This window comes from Rhipicephalus sanguineus, chromosome 6 (assembly GCF_013339695.2).
Source record: "Rhipicephalus sanguineus isolate Rsan-2018 chromosome 6, BIME_Rsan_1.4, whole genome shotgun sequence".
Lineage (NCBI taxonomy): Eukaryota > Metazoa > Arthropoda > Arachnida > Ixodida > Ixodidae > Rhipicephalus > Rhipicephalus sanguineus.
Genome location: NC_051181.1, coordinates 164252857 through 164268790, shown reverse-complemented (window position 1 = coordinate 164268790; position 15934 = coordinate 164252857). Strand labels below are relative to the sequence as shown.

Sequence of the window (15934 nt, the reverse complement as noted above, 5' to 3'; positions counted from 1 at the left end):
CGATCGACTCAGTTTCACCTGGTGTAAATTCCTTCGCTAGAGTATAAAGTTAGGTGCTTTTAAGACCACACGGCACAACACTAACGTAGCCTGGGGGAGAGGGGTGGGCTGAAGAGGTCCAAATCCCCCCCCCCCCCTCAAAATTTTCAATTTTGCGTGTGTATATAAGCAGGCACACATGCAAACGCATGCGCGAACGTACTTAAGGTATGGTTCAACCACCACCGGAAAAAATTTCTGGCTACGCCACTGCGGCACAGGCGTATTTCGATTGTGTAACGCTAACTGTTTGTCGCGGGGACGAACTACGGCGGTTACTCCCTTTCGGTTTAGACTGTCGATGCCATACCAGCTCGAGTCACAGACGATGTCGCAATGCGTCTCACGTAGACCAATCCACTTGTGCAGAACGTTACATAAGAATCGGCGTCGTGTCATGCGTCAGGAGAAGAAATCATGACGTCGCGGTGCTGGTGATCGTCATCTAACCACTATCGTCACACACACAACTAATCGCCGCGCACAAACACGTTGGTACACACGGGAAACGCTTTGCGGAACACCAAACGATGCTGAATACGGCCACCTGCTTTCAAAATGCTTCGCATGACATCCTTTTTATACAGTGGGTCGCATCTGCATAATTCTTTTGCCATTATGGAAGCCATTATTCGCGAAATTATGGCAAATAATAGCGCAAGTTGCATTTACCTTCACACTGGCCGGTGGCGGCGTTGACGGTGTAGCCGGTTCCACAGCCCGAGATCCGGACGCAGGTGAATGACCCTGGGGTGTTGTCACAACGGAAGCCGATCTGACAGTTGTGGCCGCCGTACTGGCACTCGTTGACATCTGGGTTCGCGCAGCAATGTGTCCACAGTTAGTTTAGGTCGTGAGGACATGAAGACGGACGCAATGCTATTGCCACTTTATATTAGAAAAGTAAACGAGACGGCTACACTTTGTGGTCACCATATGATACGGCCCACGAGGTGAGGAGCGACGGAAATTAGGTTCAATGTATATGACGTCAAGTATATGAAGGCCGTAAAACGTAAAATGAAACGCTATTATCTACTATCTGGTGAATCCACAAACTAATTTTTCAATTTATGATATAATTTTTAAGAAAGTTATCAAATTGCAATTAGAAACCTCAATCATCAAGTCAAACTCTCAAACTCACAATCAAGAAGGACATCACATTTTTACAAAGTGCACGTTACTGATGAATTGTAAGCCACGGTGAAATAATAAACGAATTCGTGGTAGAAATTTTGCAACACCCTCATAAGCTGTGGCTTCGCATATAAAATTTGTATCCCTTAAATGCTCTAACTGACGCAGTGTGCAGAGTTCCGACACCATTTTTTATTGAATACTTATGAATGTGAAAACTTGGTGTACCTCTTTTTCGAACACAATGTCTTCTACCCAAATATTACAGCGAGTGATTATCTGCGATGTCGTTTTCTAACTACACCAAAGATTAGGAAAAGCAAAAGAACTTTACGAATGAAATTTTAAAAAATCGCAGCAGATCCACGTGGTGAATGATGATGAGTGGGGCGAAGCTCCGGAGCAAATCATCAGTAAAGTGTGAATCTTCCGTGTAACGCATTGTAACTACATTGTTTGAGAACCACAATCTGTCGCACACACCACAACTATGGCCGAAACTTGTCAAGGAAGTCACGCTGGAAGTGCGCGTCGGTGCTTTCGGGCAGAGCCCGCCTGATGCGTTTTGCAGCCACTTCACGTGCTCGCACAGCCTCGGGCTCTGCCTACCGGTACGCGCGCTTTCTCGCCGCTTCACGGTCCTTCACATTTTGAAGATCCGATTCGCGCCGCAGCCGTGCAGCTTCGGCCTCGCGGGCTCGAACGGCGGGGTCGTCGCGCCACAGCCGTGCAGCTTGTCGAGCAGCTTCGGCTTCGCGGGCTCGAACGGCGGGGTCTTCTCGCCGCAGCCGTGCAGCTTGTCGAGCAGCTTCGGCCTCGCGGGCTTTAACGTGCGGGATCTGCTTCGCGACGTCGACGTGCAGCTTCGGCCTCGCGGGCTCTCACCTCAGGATTCTGTCTGCGAGCGCGCTGCCGCCGCCTTCCGTGCCCTCCGTTCCGCAGCCTTGTCTTCCATCCGGCGACTCCGAGCGAAAGAGCAAGCGCGCCAAGAGGGAGCCTCTTGGCGCGCTAACACGCGCCATCTAGGGATCATTCTTCATATTATAAGGCTAGCCATACAGCGCCATCTGTCTTCTATCCGGCGACTCCGAGCGAAAGAGAAAGCGCGCCAAGAGGAAGCCTCCTGGATGGATGGATGCTATGAGCGTCCCCTTTATAACGGGGAGGTGACATGTCTGCCACCAGGCTCGAAGAAGAAAAGAAAAAAAAAAGCTTCCTTGTTTCATGTTGGCCTAATACCTTATCTACATTGATTAAATCTATGTTATTATACCAAAACAATATAAATTCACTGTCTATCTCTCTGCCTCTTAAGGCAGAATGACCTTATTTTTCCCCCATTATTTATTTTTGTTCTTTATCTCTACTTTTCTGCCACCAATACTCTAACCGTCTCTTACTTATTTCTATCGCGGACGTGTGCAGCTTTCCATTGTTGTCCCTAAAACCCAAGGCTTCATGTAGACTCGTGCTCACACGTATACCTGGGTGAATATCGCCACATTCAATCAGTACATGTTCCATCGTTTCCTTAGTTCCCCCGCAGCATGTACATTGTTCTTCTTCGTTACTGAATCTCGCTTTATAACTACGCGTTCTAAGGCAGCCCGACCTTGCTTCAAACAGTAAAGCGCTTCCCCTTGAATTATCATAAAACCTTTCCCTCCTTATTTCGCTTTTTCCCTTTCGGTAGTTACTCAGAGCCGGCTTCTTTTCCATCGCTGCCATCCAATAAGTCCTCTCCGCCTCTCTGACATTCCGCTTAATGCTCTTTGTTGCCATATCGCCCGCACTGCTAGCCGTATATTTACTGGTGAGCCTCCTAGTTCTTTTTCTCCACTGCGTGTCAACGCTTTTTCTATACAAATACCTGAAAACCTTCTCTGCCCATCTACTCTTCTTCATTTTCCTCAGCCTCTCTTCGAATCTCATTTTACTCTGAGCTTCCCTCACTTCAAAGCCTGTCCATCCCATATCACCCTTTACAGCCTCATTTGTCGTCTTCCCGTGAGCGCCCAACACGAGGCGGCCCACCGTCCTTTGATTTACATCCATTCCTGATTGTACCTCTGACTTCATGCACACTACTGAGTTCCCAAATGTAAGCCCCGGGACCATCACACCCTTCCACAGCCCTCGAAGCACCTCGTACCTATTGTACCCCCATAAAGCTCTGTGCTTCATGATTGCAGCATTCCTCTTTCCCTTTGCTACCGATGCTTTCTCTTGTACCTCCATATATCTATCCCCCTCATTTACCCATACTCCGAGGTACTTGTACTCGCTTACCCTCGGTATTTTTTGGCCCTGTATAAAGACCACATGGTCTTCGTGATCACTGAATACCATCAATCCACATTTTGTTGCACTAAATCCTAGTCCTAGAGCCTCACATTCCCTTCCGCATATATCTGCCAGTCGCTGTATATCATCTTGACTGTCCGCAAATAAGACAATATCATCAGCATAAAATAGACCTGGAAGCTTCTGCTCAACCATCGTACCGACCTGTTTGTGTGACAAATTAAATCCATTGTTGCTACCTTCTAGCGCTTTTTTCATCCTCACCATGTACAGCATGAATAACAGCGGGGACAAAGGGCATCCCTGACTCAGCCCCTTGCTAATTTCAACGCTGTCCTTGCTACTTATTCCTTCCCATTCTATACAAACTGTATTTTCTCGGTATATTTCCCTCAAAAGCTGTATACAGTCGTCACCTATGCCCACTTCTTTCAGTATATCCCACAAAATTTCCTGATTAACGTTGTCATACGCCCCGGTAATATCTAGATAACCTACGTATAAGGGCCTGTTTTCTATTTTCGATATTTCTATACACTGGGTAAGAACAAACAGATTATCGTCTAACCGCCTCCTGGCGCGCGCCACCAACGCCATCTAGTGAGCACTTCACGAACTAGAGGTGGCTACTACAATCAAACGGAGAATGGACAGACCCATGGCATAAGGAGCTTCGCCCCTAAAAAAGCGATCCACCGCCTTGTGGCAATCGGTTTCATGCGAAACTGTCAGCGAGTAGTTCTATATGATGCATTTATTGGCTTTGAGCCAAGCGTTACGAGGTGGGTCGACGTGTTTTTGCAAGTGTACTAGTAGTTTTGTGCACATCGTGGGCTTACCAGGAGCGCCGACTACAATGGCGTTTAAAGGGTAACTTATGGTCTGACGTAACGTCAGCACTCACGTTAGAGCACAGACGTCAGTATTGCCAAAACGAAGTGCACGCTACCGTGTGGTGATGTAAATATCTTTTGTTAACGTAGTCCTCCGGGATCGAGCAACCCTTTAATATGGCTTGCTGAATCATAGGAACATAAATGTAATGTTTATTAGACCTTTATAAAAGCGGAGCCAACACTGGAACCACAACTGACGTTAACCCGACATGGCGCTTGTATCATAGGAGTACATGTGTAATGTTTATCGCTTTGCTATAAAATTAGATAGCCAAAACTGCAACCATAATTGACGTTGCACCGACATTACGCCTGCATAGGGCCTTTTTCCAAAGCCATTTCAAGACCTGACGTGGCTCTGTGGTAGAATACCTGACTGCCGCGCAGAACGCTTGGGTTCGATTCCTACTGGGATCCTGATTTTTAGGAGCTGGCTCGCCAGGTTCTTAAGATGGGGCAAAGTCCCGCGCCGTACGCGCAACCTTAGTTCCAGAGGCAACCGCTGCAGGCACAGCTCGCGCGAAATAGAAGTCTTCTTCCTCTTGTTCTTCGAGCGCCTTGATGGTGATATTAACGCAGGCAAAACCACATAAAGCATAGCCAACTGTAGCAGGCGCACGCTCACGCGAAAGAGAAGTCTTCTTCCTCTTGTTTTTCAAAAGCCTTGATCATGATAAAAACGCAGGCAGAAACCACATATAGCACAGCCAACTGTAGCATGCGGCGCTTGCTGCAATCCGGTGGTGCACTTCGATACTAATAACATGAAAGAAGAAGACAAGGCGGCGGAGCGGAGGGCTCGCAAGGCAGCAGCCGCGCGGGCTCGCCGCCAAGACTCTGCGGTGAGAGCTCGCGAGGCCGCAGACTGTTTGTGACTGTTTGTGACTGTGACTGTTTCTCAAAACTTAGACGGAGGGTCAAGTAAGCTATACAGTGCGGTTAAGTATTTACTGCACACTGGTTGACTAACGTGGGAAGCCGTAGACTTGCATAGTGTAGGACGGCTGTATCCTTTTAAATGCAAGAAAAAAAAATCTAAATCCTTTTCCGTATTTTTATTTCAGGAGTATTTTGCATTAATGCATAATAATTACACGATATGAGCGCTCAGCGCTGGCGAAACATCACCACGAGCGTTAAAGGTGACGTCAGCGAAAAGGTGCTGACCAGCGCCATAACGCTCGTAGGTTACGTCCCTAGCGGCAGGCGGTATGAACTAGAACGTGGGCGCTGTAGAGGGGACATCTGGGCAAGCCAGAAGTACAGTAGGTCGTGGGCTGGGGCAACTGGCTGAGGGAAGGCCAGTTGCGATCACGTGATCAAAACATGGCAGCGCCTCTGCGCAAAATCGTTTATAGCACCGTTTGACGTGGTTGCACCCACGTCACGGTGCATGAACCGTCACACACGTTGACGTCTAGTGGCACATCTTCATCCCGACGACTAACGCCCATGATCATGATTTAACCCTTGTGGTAGAATATCACGTACCTGGACGCCGCATATGGTGAAACCCGCGCAAAGCTGACATCAACTAGCACATGAACACTGGAACTCGATATGCATTCCTTCAAAGCGTCGTAAATTCACGAGAAACGGCAAGGTGTGCGCTCCCAAGTAAAAGGGTAACCTACACCTGTGCTCATGCATACACTACCACACTGCGCCTAAGCAACACGGGAGGCAGATGTTTGCAGCTTGAGCCATGAACGCGCTAAGGCATCCGCTTCCCGCTGGCGCCTGTCTCGCTCCACCAAGGCTTGACATTCGCTCATCGACATCGTTGTCTTTCTGCGGTGCTTAGTGCAGCAGTATTATTGTCGGTGCTATTGCACTCGAAACAATAGGAAGCGGAGAAACACCGTTGGTGCATGTGGAAGCGGCACTACTGCGACAACGAGTCGTCGCACTTTGACACGAAGCGAAAGGCAAAGAACGCAATTGCGAATAGGGTGCCTCCTCGATGCTAGCGCCGCCAGCGTTACTCGCTGGGGTCGAGGCGCCCTAACTGCCCTAACCGCGTCGTCACCGAACCGCTCCCTATTGGCGCTCGTTAGTGTCATGACTAGAGGCCGGATTTTTAGGAATTAATAAAGCTCGTTTTAGGCGCCCAAAACAGGCAGGCAAAAAATGTTTTAGGACTCCAACGTCGCAAATATAGGCACAATAAATTTTACATAAATGCAAATAACTTCAAAACAAAGACGTGCGCGACCTGTATCTATTACAGGAAAGCAAGGAATGTTATTGTTTATGATGGCACAAAGGCGCCAACAGTTTAACATAGCCATATGTAACTGTCCTTTTTCGTGCTCTGTTCGCAGAACAGTCTCTCCCTTTATTCTCTAGCATGGTGAGTCTAGTGTGCACTGTGGAGTGAACACACTGCTGGGTCTCTTTCTTTCTGGCATGGCTGAGAAGGTCAGCACAGACGCAGATAGCCAGACTGCTAGAGACCATAATGGAGGGATGCCTCATATTGGCCGGGTCGAATCGAGTAGGGACAATTTCTCCCCTGTCGGTGAACAACTTAAAAAGTAAATTACAAACGAAACAGAAGCCGCGTGTTATACACCAAATTTTTATTTCTTCCTCTGCTCTCTATCGGGAGCGGCCACCCTACCGAGACTCCAACGGACACTCTCGCAACTTACGCACCTCATCAAGAGGACCGCAAGCCAACGAAACGGGCTCAAGGAACATGACACCCTACGAATAATGCTCACCAGCCTCATTACGTACGACAAGCCGTACCTCACTTTGAAAACCGCGGAAATAGAAAAACTTAACATAATGATGGGAAAGGCAACCACAGTCGCCGTGGGACTACCCCCCATAGCTTCTACTACACGTCTTCTTAAAATGGGCGTCCACAACACGTGGCAAGAGCTCGCCGAAGCTGACAAGAACAGCCAGGTGGAACGACTAAAGCTCACGCCCACCGGGAGGTCGGTGTTGCGGTATTTCAACTACAGCGAGACGTACATCGCCGATGCGGACCGGAAAAAGCGCACCCCGCTGGACGTTAGAGAGTCCCTGTCCATTGCGCCTATCCCGTGCAACATGCATCCGACTTTCCACAAAAGTAGACGAAAGGCTAGAACTGGCGCTATTAAACGAAAGTTCAAGCAAGACCCGGACGCCCGCTACACCGACGCGGCCAAGTATCCACGTAGAAACGCATACGCTGCCAGCGTCGTAGACTCTCGGGGCCGAGAGTTAAGGCATGTTCACACCAAGCGCGGATCCGGAAAGCGGATGCGGATTATCCGCAAAAGCGGAAAACCCGCGGCCGCTTGCCCGGATCGCTCCTGGACCGATTTTCTCCGCGCGGAAAAGTTGGCCGCTTTGGCCGCAGCCAAACAGGGCCCGAAAAGCGCGCGCGCAGTATTGCGTAGTGCCGCAAGATGGTAACACGTCCGCCGTCGATTGGTGGATTGCTCCATCCCCGCGGCGGAGAGGGCAGAAGGCAACGCGGTTGGTCTGAACAGCCACGCGGCCTCGCTGCCTCTCCGCCTTGAAAATCCGCTTGCCCGCTTGCGTGCTCCGCGTTCGGTGTGAACGTGCCTAATTAGCGTCGGCCATGGTGAAGGCATGCAACTCAAGAGCAGCGGGAGAAGCGGCAATCGCTCTCGCCACAACCACATGTACAGACGCCGCGGTGATCTTCAACGACTCGCAAGCAGCTTGCAGGAATTATGTGAAGGGCCGCATCTCAGCCGATGCACGTAACATTATAAAACGGCGAAGCACTCTACTCCCATTCACCTGCGTAATAGGGGTGGCAGGACACGGGGGTCTACAGGGAAATGAGGTGGCTCATGCCGCTGCCCGCGCGCACGTCAGCCGGGCTGTCCTGGACCCACAGGATACCCGACCCGTGGCTGAAGAGACGGAGGCTGTACAGAACACCTATTCGTCGCTACTTCAGCACTATACAGACTGGAGCGCCAGGTGTACCCTCCACCACATCCAAAACCGACCAAAGAAGAAAGCGTGATCATCAGACGCCTGCAAAGCAACACACACATACATGGAATATTAATGCACCGCCTCTACCCAACGAAACATAGCTTCATGTTCCCGCTCTGCAGCTTACCGGACACCCTGACACATTTGCTCCTGGAATGCCCGTGTCATGCAAACCGCGATATTGCCACGCCCGCTTCTTGTTTTATTTTGATGTAGTCGGGTTTGACCAGCAAGGACGGTTAGCAACGCTCGACGCTGACCATGTCGCAGTGTTCGATAAGGTTCGCGATTGTAGTAGATCACTTTGTTAAGATTGCGCGCAGGACGCGAATAGCCTAGATTATTCCAGAGCTTGCGCGACCACCAGTGATAAGACTGGAAAGTTCGATGCGTGATGTATAAAAGACGGCGCGTCCCAGCCATGGGCAGTTTTATCGCCGGCCGACGCCCTGTTCGCCGCTATCAGTGTACAGCGTTATTGCTGTAGCTTCAGTTTTCATTTCCTGGCCACAAGTTCGGCAAAATAAAAAGTTTCAGCTTGAACACGACGACAGTTCCCTTCGTCGATTTCACGACCCCGTGACAATATGCAACCGCAGACGGACGTGAATCAAGTGCCAAATACGAACGACGACCACCTAACCGAAACGTGGGAGGCCAAGCTCGCCCTCGAGGACATGGAAGACCAGCGACAAACTCTAATAATAATAATATTTGGAGTTTAACGTCCCAAAACCACGATATGATTATGAGAGACGCCGTAGTGGAGGGCTCCGGAAATTTCGACCACCTGGGGTTCTTTAACGTGCACCTAAAGCTAAGTACACGACAAACCAGCGACAAACTCGTCATCAGGGCCAAGAGGGCAGTCGAAGCCAGAGCGTTCCTGGACTAGGGAGCCCTCTGACCTTAGAATAATACCGAGCATCACTCGAAACACTGTTTCGTAAATAAACGTTTATTGCTCTCTCTTTCTCCTTTGCTCTCTGCGGTTCCGCATTCGGCAACCGCTCGCGTCATGTCAGCGGGGCGGCGTATGCTTGTCGGCGCGTCCCATTTCAGTGCTGCTAGCGGTTGTTTTCCGCGAGTTGGTTGAACTACATGACTATGTTGAAAGCTATAGCAGTGGTTTTCAAATGGGGGACCGCGAAGCCATTTTTGGGGGGACCGCGAAACCCATCCTCGAAAAAAAAAACAAACTTGTTTTTTGGACGCACATTATGTCCTGTGGCAACGGCCCCTTCTCATTTTTGATATTATTCACCACACAGCATTTTTGCATTGCGGCAGAGCTGACCTATGTTCCCCCTTCTCCATTAGATGGCTGTGAAGCTTTTGTTGCAGTTTTGTACTACATATGCACGCCAGCATGCTATTTCCACGCTTGCATATTTGAAGAGGAAACATAGCTAGAAACAGGTTAACTGTGGCTGGAGATAGCACAACTTAATGACAAGCTGTTGAGATCGAATTAGCGTGGCACTTTAGTTTGAGCCTACTTTGCCAGGGAGAAACAAAAGGCACCTATCTCTCGCTGCATGTTGAGTTAACTTATGACCCCCCCCCCCCTTCTCACTGCAAGGGGTCCCTCATCACTTCCATCAGTCCACAAGGGGTCCCCGAAACAATAATGGCTGAGAACCACTGCTCTATAGAGTTCCGAACAGTCAGTGTTGCCCAGTAACATGAATAACGGTCTCAAACTGCACTCGAAAGCAAAACTTGAGGCTAAATAGTGTTCATGCATGCCCGATTTTGAAAATAGGCATAAAAATATAGGTACTTAAAGGGATTTAGGCACAAACGCCAAAAATAGGCATTTATAGGCACTATAAGAACGCTATAAAAGCCCTACTTGACCTCTAAGGCAAGATGATATATCAAAGTGGTGCGATAGGAGCGCAAGGAACGCATTTGCTTAAAATCCGGTCTCTAGGACTCATGGCGCAGTATATCACTTCACCGCTCACAGACGGCGACACCGCCTCGCAAACGAAGATCACCCTGCGAGAGAGAATGTGTGAGAGGTATTAGGCGCGTTTGCGGAGCCTCGTGCATGTGCGTCGGTAACTCAGTGGGTAGAGCGCCGGGCTCCTATCATCGCGCACCGAGATGTCGTGGGTTCGATTCCTGGCGACGGAACTCTTTCTTTGTCATTCGTTAGAGTACATTTTACCAACGTCATATCTGCGACGGTTAAGTCTTCGTGGATCGCGGCCTAAAATATGTTCGTGTTAAAGAGAATTGCTCGCCTTTGCAGGTTCCCGAGACCGAGTCACGCTTGTATCCGTGGTTGCAGGTACATTCGAATCCACCGTGAGCGTTGCGGCACACCTCGTTGACGCCGCACGGCTTGTCCTCCAGGCACTCGTCGATGTCTGCGTCACACGATTTACATTTAACATTAACTACACGGAGACGACAGTCGTAGACACGAGATGTGCAGTGGTCACACTGCTTCAATTAATACAAAACACGGGCCTTACTGCCCACATATGATACGCATGTGCACACCAAGGGCCAGTCTTCATCGCAATAAAAAAGTATGAAGTGGTCAATGACTCGAGAGAGAGAGAGAGATAGACAAATGTAATTCGAAAAGGCAGGCAGGTTAACTAGCAGGTAAATACAGTAAAACCTCGGTGATACGATCACGGCTCGTACGAATTTCGGGGTGATACGAATTTTTCTGTGGCCCCGGCCAAGGCCCATTAGCCTGCAATGTATTGGAGTACGGGTGTTGCGAACCGATTGGCACTCCGCGACGTTTGATACGAACGTACGCTGGCGCACAGGTGCGGCCCGCGCTGTCGCGGAAGACGCGGTAGTCACGCGCGGTCGCGGACATGCGCACGGCGCGACCATCAATGGTGCCTCGTGCCTCCGAGATAGCGCGCGCGAATTTTGGAGGCGTTTATGCGCCTTAGCGTTTAGATTACAGACGACGTTGACGTCGCGATTTTTTTTTAGACGCGTTGAAGCGTGCACCGGTGCTCGAGGCAGCAATGTCTTTGTACTGTGTTAACACGTGCCTGCCACGTCGATGCAAGAAGACTGAAACTTGGGCTGCGGGTCCGTCATGAAGTCCCATGAAACGTGGATGAAGACCCCAAGAGACGAAGCGGACGGTCTTGGCGAAGGAGCTTGGCCTCTATCTATCGTGTGCAAAGCGCTTCTTAAGTCACTTGTGCCGCAGTACTTTGTTGTCATGCAGAAAAGCGTAGTAAGATTAGGAAGGGGCCACAAGCGGTCACGGGGCACAACACATCTGGTTCATTAATTACACAGGCGCTCATGCACCGTATATTTACGAGTACAAGTATGATCGTTGGCGTCTAAAAACTTTACTGGTAATCATTCAGAGCTCTTCATGACGTCGCTGCGGCCCTGAGACACACTAAATCAAAACGTATGCCAACTTTCTTTTGTCGCATACTAAATTTCCATAGTTTCTGGTGATACGAATTTCGGATGATACGAATATTTTTTCGTAACCCCGCGAGATTCGTATCACCGAGGTTTTACTGTATCCGGTTTGCTACCCTTCATTGGGGAAAGGATAGGGACACACGCACAGGGGAGTGTCATAGTCGCTCAACAAGTCGCGTTGCTCGCAGAAGTTTCAGCAGTGCCGTCGTCGCTTATTTCCGGTGTGAAGCCCCATTCCAAGATGGATTGCTCAGAAAGCCGCTGGTCGTAGACGCACGCAAACACTGCTGGAGAGAGCTGCGCTGAGAACATTGACACAGGATGTGTTCAATGGTTTCTTCGCTACCGCTGTGGTCACAGACAGCACTGCCTGTCATCCCGATGCGGCAAGCAAAGGCGTTCGAAAAAGACACTCCAAGCCACAGGCGGCAATGAAAGGTCGTCACGGATCGGGGTAGCCCAGGTGAAATAGTGATTCGCAGGCACGGGTCCAGGCGGCGTTCTGAAACCCTTTTTCAGAATGTTTCAAACGTAATTAAGTTACATTACCCGTTAGAGCATGGGGGAATGTAATGGCATTACATCACTATTAATTTTGAAAAGTAATGAAATTACTTTGACAAAAGTTATTCATGCCACCCTATTCAAGGCTTCGAGTGTTACGCGGCTTTTCCGATGGCCTATCTTGTTCTCACGTTTGAGGTTCAGCACGCAGGTTAAGTTGTCTTTGTTAATTTTCTTTCCTGTTTTAGTCAATATTTTATACTATAAGGGAAGCGGGCATGCTATATTTTAGTTAAAAATAATAGGCAAAGTAATGATAAATCTTCTCTAAACTACTCGCTGAAAGTAAATTCATTGCATTACTAAATTACCAGCCTTCAAAAGTAACTCATTGCGTTAATCATTACAGCAAGAAGTAGTTTAGCTGTAAGTTCATTACAGCCAAGTCTGATACGAGCCCCTCTGCTCGCACGTCGTGTTCTTGGAATTTTTCACAAAATCACGTACCTCTGCACGCCCCCGTGAGCGGATCGGTGCGGTAACCGGCCCCGCACGTGGGGTCGCCTGGCCTTCCCTTGGTCGCAGGGGAGCTGGGAACAGGAAATGACGCATCGGGGCGTCTCTCGCACAGGTAGCTGCCCCTTGTGTTGATGCACTGCAGATGACCCGTACAGCTGTGCGTGTACTCCTCGCACTCGTTGATGTCTGACAGGGAGGGAACGTCATCATTACGCCCACGTGCTACACTCAACTCCGTTTGTTTACTGCGCCGTCACGAAGTTCGATCTCGGACGGTAATAAGTCATTCAATAAGATTTGCAACGCCCACGACAAAAAGTGGACACGCTTTTGTCATTCCGGCACATTTCCTACTTTCCGTCTTGTCTTCATTCGCGGTGGCCCGCCGAGCAGCTCGTTAGAAAGAAAAAAAAAGGTAATGCGAAAGAAGGGGCAGCGGTGAGCCATGACGAAGCACGTTGAGCTCGTGGCCGGCTCATATATAAGGCGCAACGCTACAGAAGCTAGCGAGACTTCTTGGAGTAGATGCATTAGGAACCAAGAAATATAGTCCAATGATTTTAGCCGCCCGTAATGTGGTCTTACAGCGGAGCAGTTATGCTTTTCGTTATGTCGTTACGCGTTCGCATAAACAATCATCGTCATGAATGGTCTCTACCTTTCTAGAGCGTGCAACGCAACGACTCTCCTTCACCTTCTGCTTCTCTCTTCTTCATCTTCTGCTTCGCTCGCCGAACACGTGCGCCCAGCGCGCGCTTCCACCGCTGCGCCGATTTATCCGGCGTGGGATACAATAACTCGGATGGGCGAGAGAAATAGTACAGAGAGAGAAAAAAAAGATAGCAAAAAAGAGAAAAATTCGTGGAGAAACAATTTCTTGACGAGGCTCGATTCGAACCCGCATACCCACGATCCGAAGGCGATCATCGTAACCACTCGGCTATCCAGGCACGATAGTAGAACAAAACATAGCCTTGTAGAGTATAGTATCGCAAGGGGGTGGGAAAGGGAAGTTAAGGCGAGGGGAGAGAAAGGAGAAGGGGAGAGAGCAAAGCATAGCATAGAATGAAACAGAAAGAGATAAATAAAAAGAAATGGAAGAAAGACAGAAAGGGAAAGAAAGACGGAAAGAGAGAGAATCAAAGAATGAGAGAGAAAGATAAAGACCGAAAGAGAAAGAGATATAAGGAAACATGAGGCGAGAAAGAGAAAGAGAGAGAAAGAAAGAGAGGAGAGAGAAATAAAGATAGAAATAGATGGAAATACATAAAGAAAGAAAGAAGGAAATAGGAATATATACAGCGACAAAAAAAAAAGACATAGAAAAATAGGAAGAAGATCGATAAAGAAAGAAATAGAGGAAGGAAGAAAAAGAAAGAGAGAAAAAGAAGGCCGCCCAGCTCCGCACTTCCTTCAGGCTTGGCACCACTAGTGCGAAGCTGACTTAATTTTTTTTCGCATTTTTAAACTGCGTAATAAACGAAGATGCTTTGTGCCTTTGAAATCAACAAACCACGCTATATTACACGGTTGTCAGTACGTAGTTCTCGATCTACTTAGGCGTCTTTCTTTTTTTTGTGGCCTCCGCGATTAGTTCCGGTAGCGCGCAGCCGGAGCCACTCGCGGAGGCCATGGTTACAACGACAAAATCCAAGTGCGAGACGCGCGGACTTACAGATTTTGCTGACGGAACTTCGTGCATAGCTTCGACAGCGTGGCACCTGATGTATGAAACGGGTGCTTCTCAGCCCAGTGCATTAATTATGGCTCCGTTAAGACAGCGGGAGCGAGGAGAAAGCTCAAACGGCGGATTCTCTCCCCTTTTTCACTTTAATTTTGCTCCCTTCGCTGTAGCGATGAGTAGGCCTCCCTCGTGAGCTGCCGCAGACAGCGCCATCCTTTTCCAAACAACAACCACCGCTCGCGCGGCTCACGCATTGTCTCCAGTATTGAACGCGATAGAACATATAATACGTGGAAACCAATACAACGGGCAAACTTTCTACTAGCATCGTAGGAAAACTAGAGCGGAAGATCCAATATGAATGAGAGAACGACAGGACACGCATTTTCCCCATCCTAGTATGGCACACTTCATATATATTGTGGCACGTAAAGCGAGGTTAACCAGTCTAGCCTGACGAGGCCGACGTGGTGAGTATCAAGACAGCACGGCTCACTCGTTTGATGAACTATTCGGCAAGTATGGCACGTGCCTATGCTAACCTTGTGCTAGGTTCGTAGTGCTGTACTGCGTAACATTTTGTAGAACTCTTCGATTGGAACTGTAACTTTCGATTTTGCTTTAAAAGATACAGGATATGTACGTGAAAAACACGAGGTTGATTATTCTTAGAAGAACTTCTTGCAGAGTGAGTTGACATCTCTCAGTTAAACTGGAGAGCATCATGCAGTGAAGAATGCCACCTTTCTGATCCATTAATTGTTCCGCAAGGATAAGTTGCTAGTGACACTTATGGATGTGTGCGGTGAAACCCTCGCACACCAATAATATATCATCTGCAGAGTCGAAAGACGGGTCATACTAAATCTCGCTTTCTGTCATCCTTTCACCGCTGCGTGTGTAACATTTCTGCAGGAGTGCAACTAACTGAGTGTGCCTTTCCTTTGTCCTTGTCCTTAGCCTGCGCTGCCAAGTGGCATGCAACATCCACAAGCCCGCATTGCCACCCTTATTGAGCTGATTAATACAGCATTAGGACGAGAAGAAACAGCGCTAGGGACGAGACGGTGGTAGATAAGGCGATGAACAAACAACCACTGGTTCATTGCGGAGAAATGCAATTCATACACAAGCTGCGCGCAGAAGACTAACAAAAAATACGGTATCTGCGTAACATCGCGTAACATACGTCGGCCAGGCAGTCTGTCACGTTTTTAGCAAATAACTGATCACACAGCTGCGCAGGCAAATAGAGGGTACGTACAAGTGACACAGGCGTTTCTAGATGTGTCAGTATGATATGCTTCCCTAATTTCAAGTGTATTTTTTTTAAACAGCGCACTGCTCAAGGATTGGCCAAGCAGCGCCACGATCAGCGCCTTGGTCTCGTAAGCTATCCTCGTCCTGTTCTTTTTCCAGTCCAAACCATTCCCAACTGAAAATAGTG

General features: G+C 48.8%; 1 protein-coding gene across 1 annotated transcript in view; it reads right to left on the bottom strand.

The window, feature by feature from the left end:
* The window catches only part of LOC119397688 (fibulin-1), a 64820-nt gene that overhangs the window by 21255 nt on the left and 27631 nt on the right, over positions 1-15934 (bottom strand). The window contains exons 13-15 of the mRNA XM_037665111.2: positions 12792-12989; positions 10604-10729; positions 712-852 (exon numbers count right to left, since the gene is read on the bottom strand). Coding sequence (XP_037521039.1) covers positions 712-852; positions 10604-10729; positions 12792-12989 — 465 coding nt within the window. The remainder of the gene's footprint in view (positions 1-711; positions 853-10603; positions 10730-12791; positions 12990-15934) is intronic.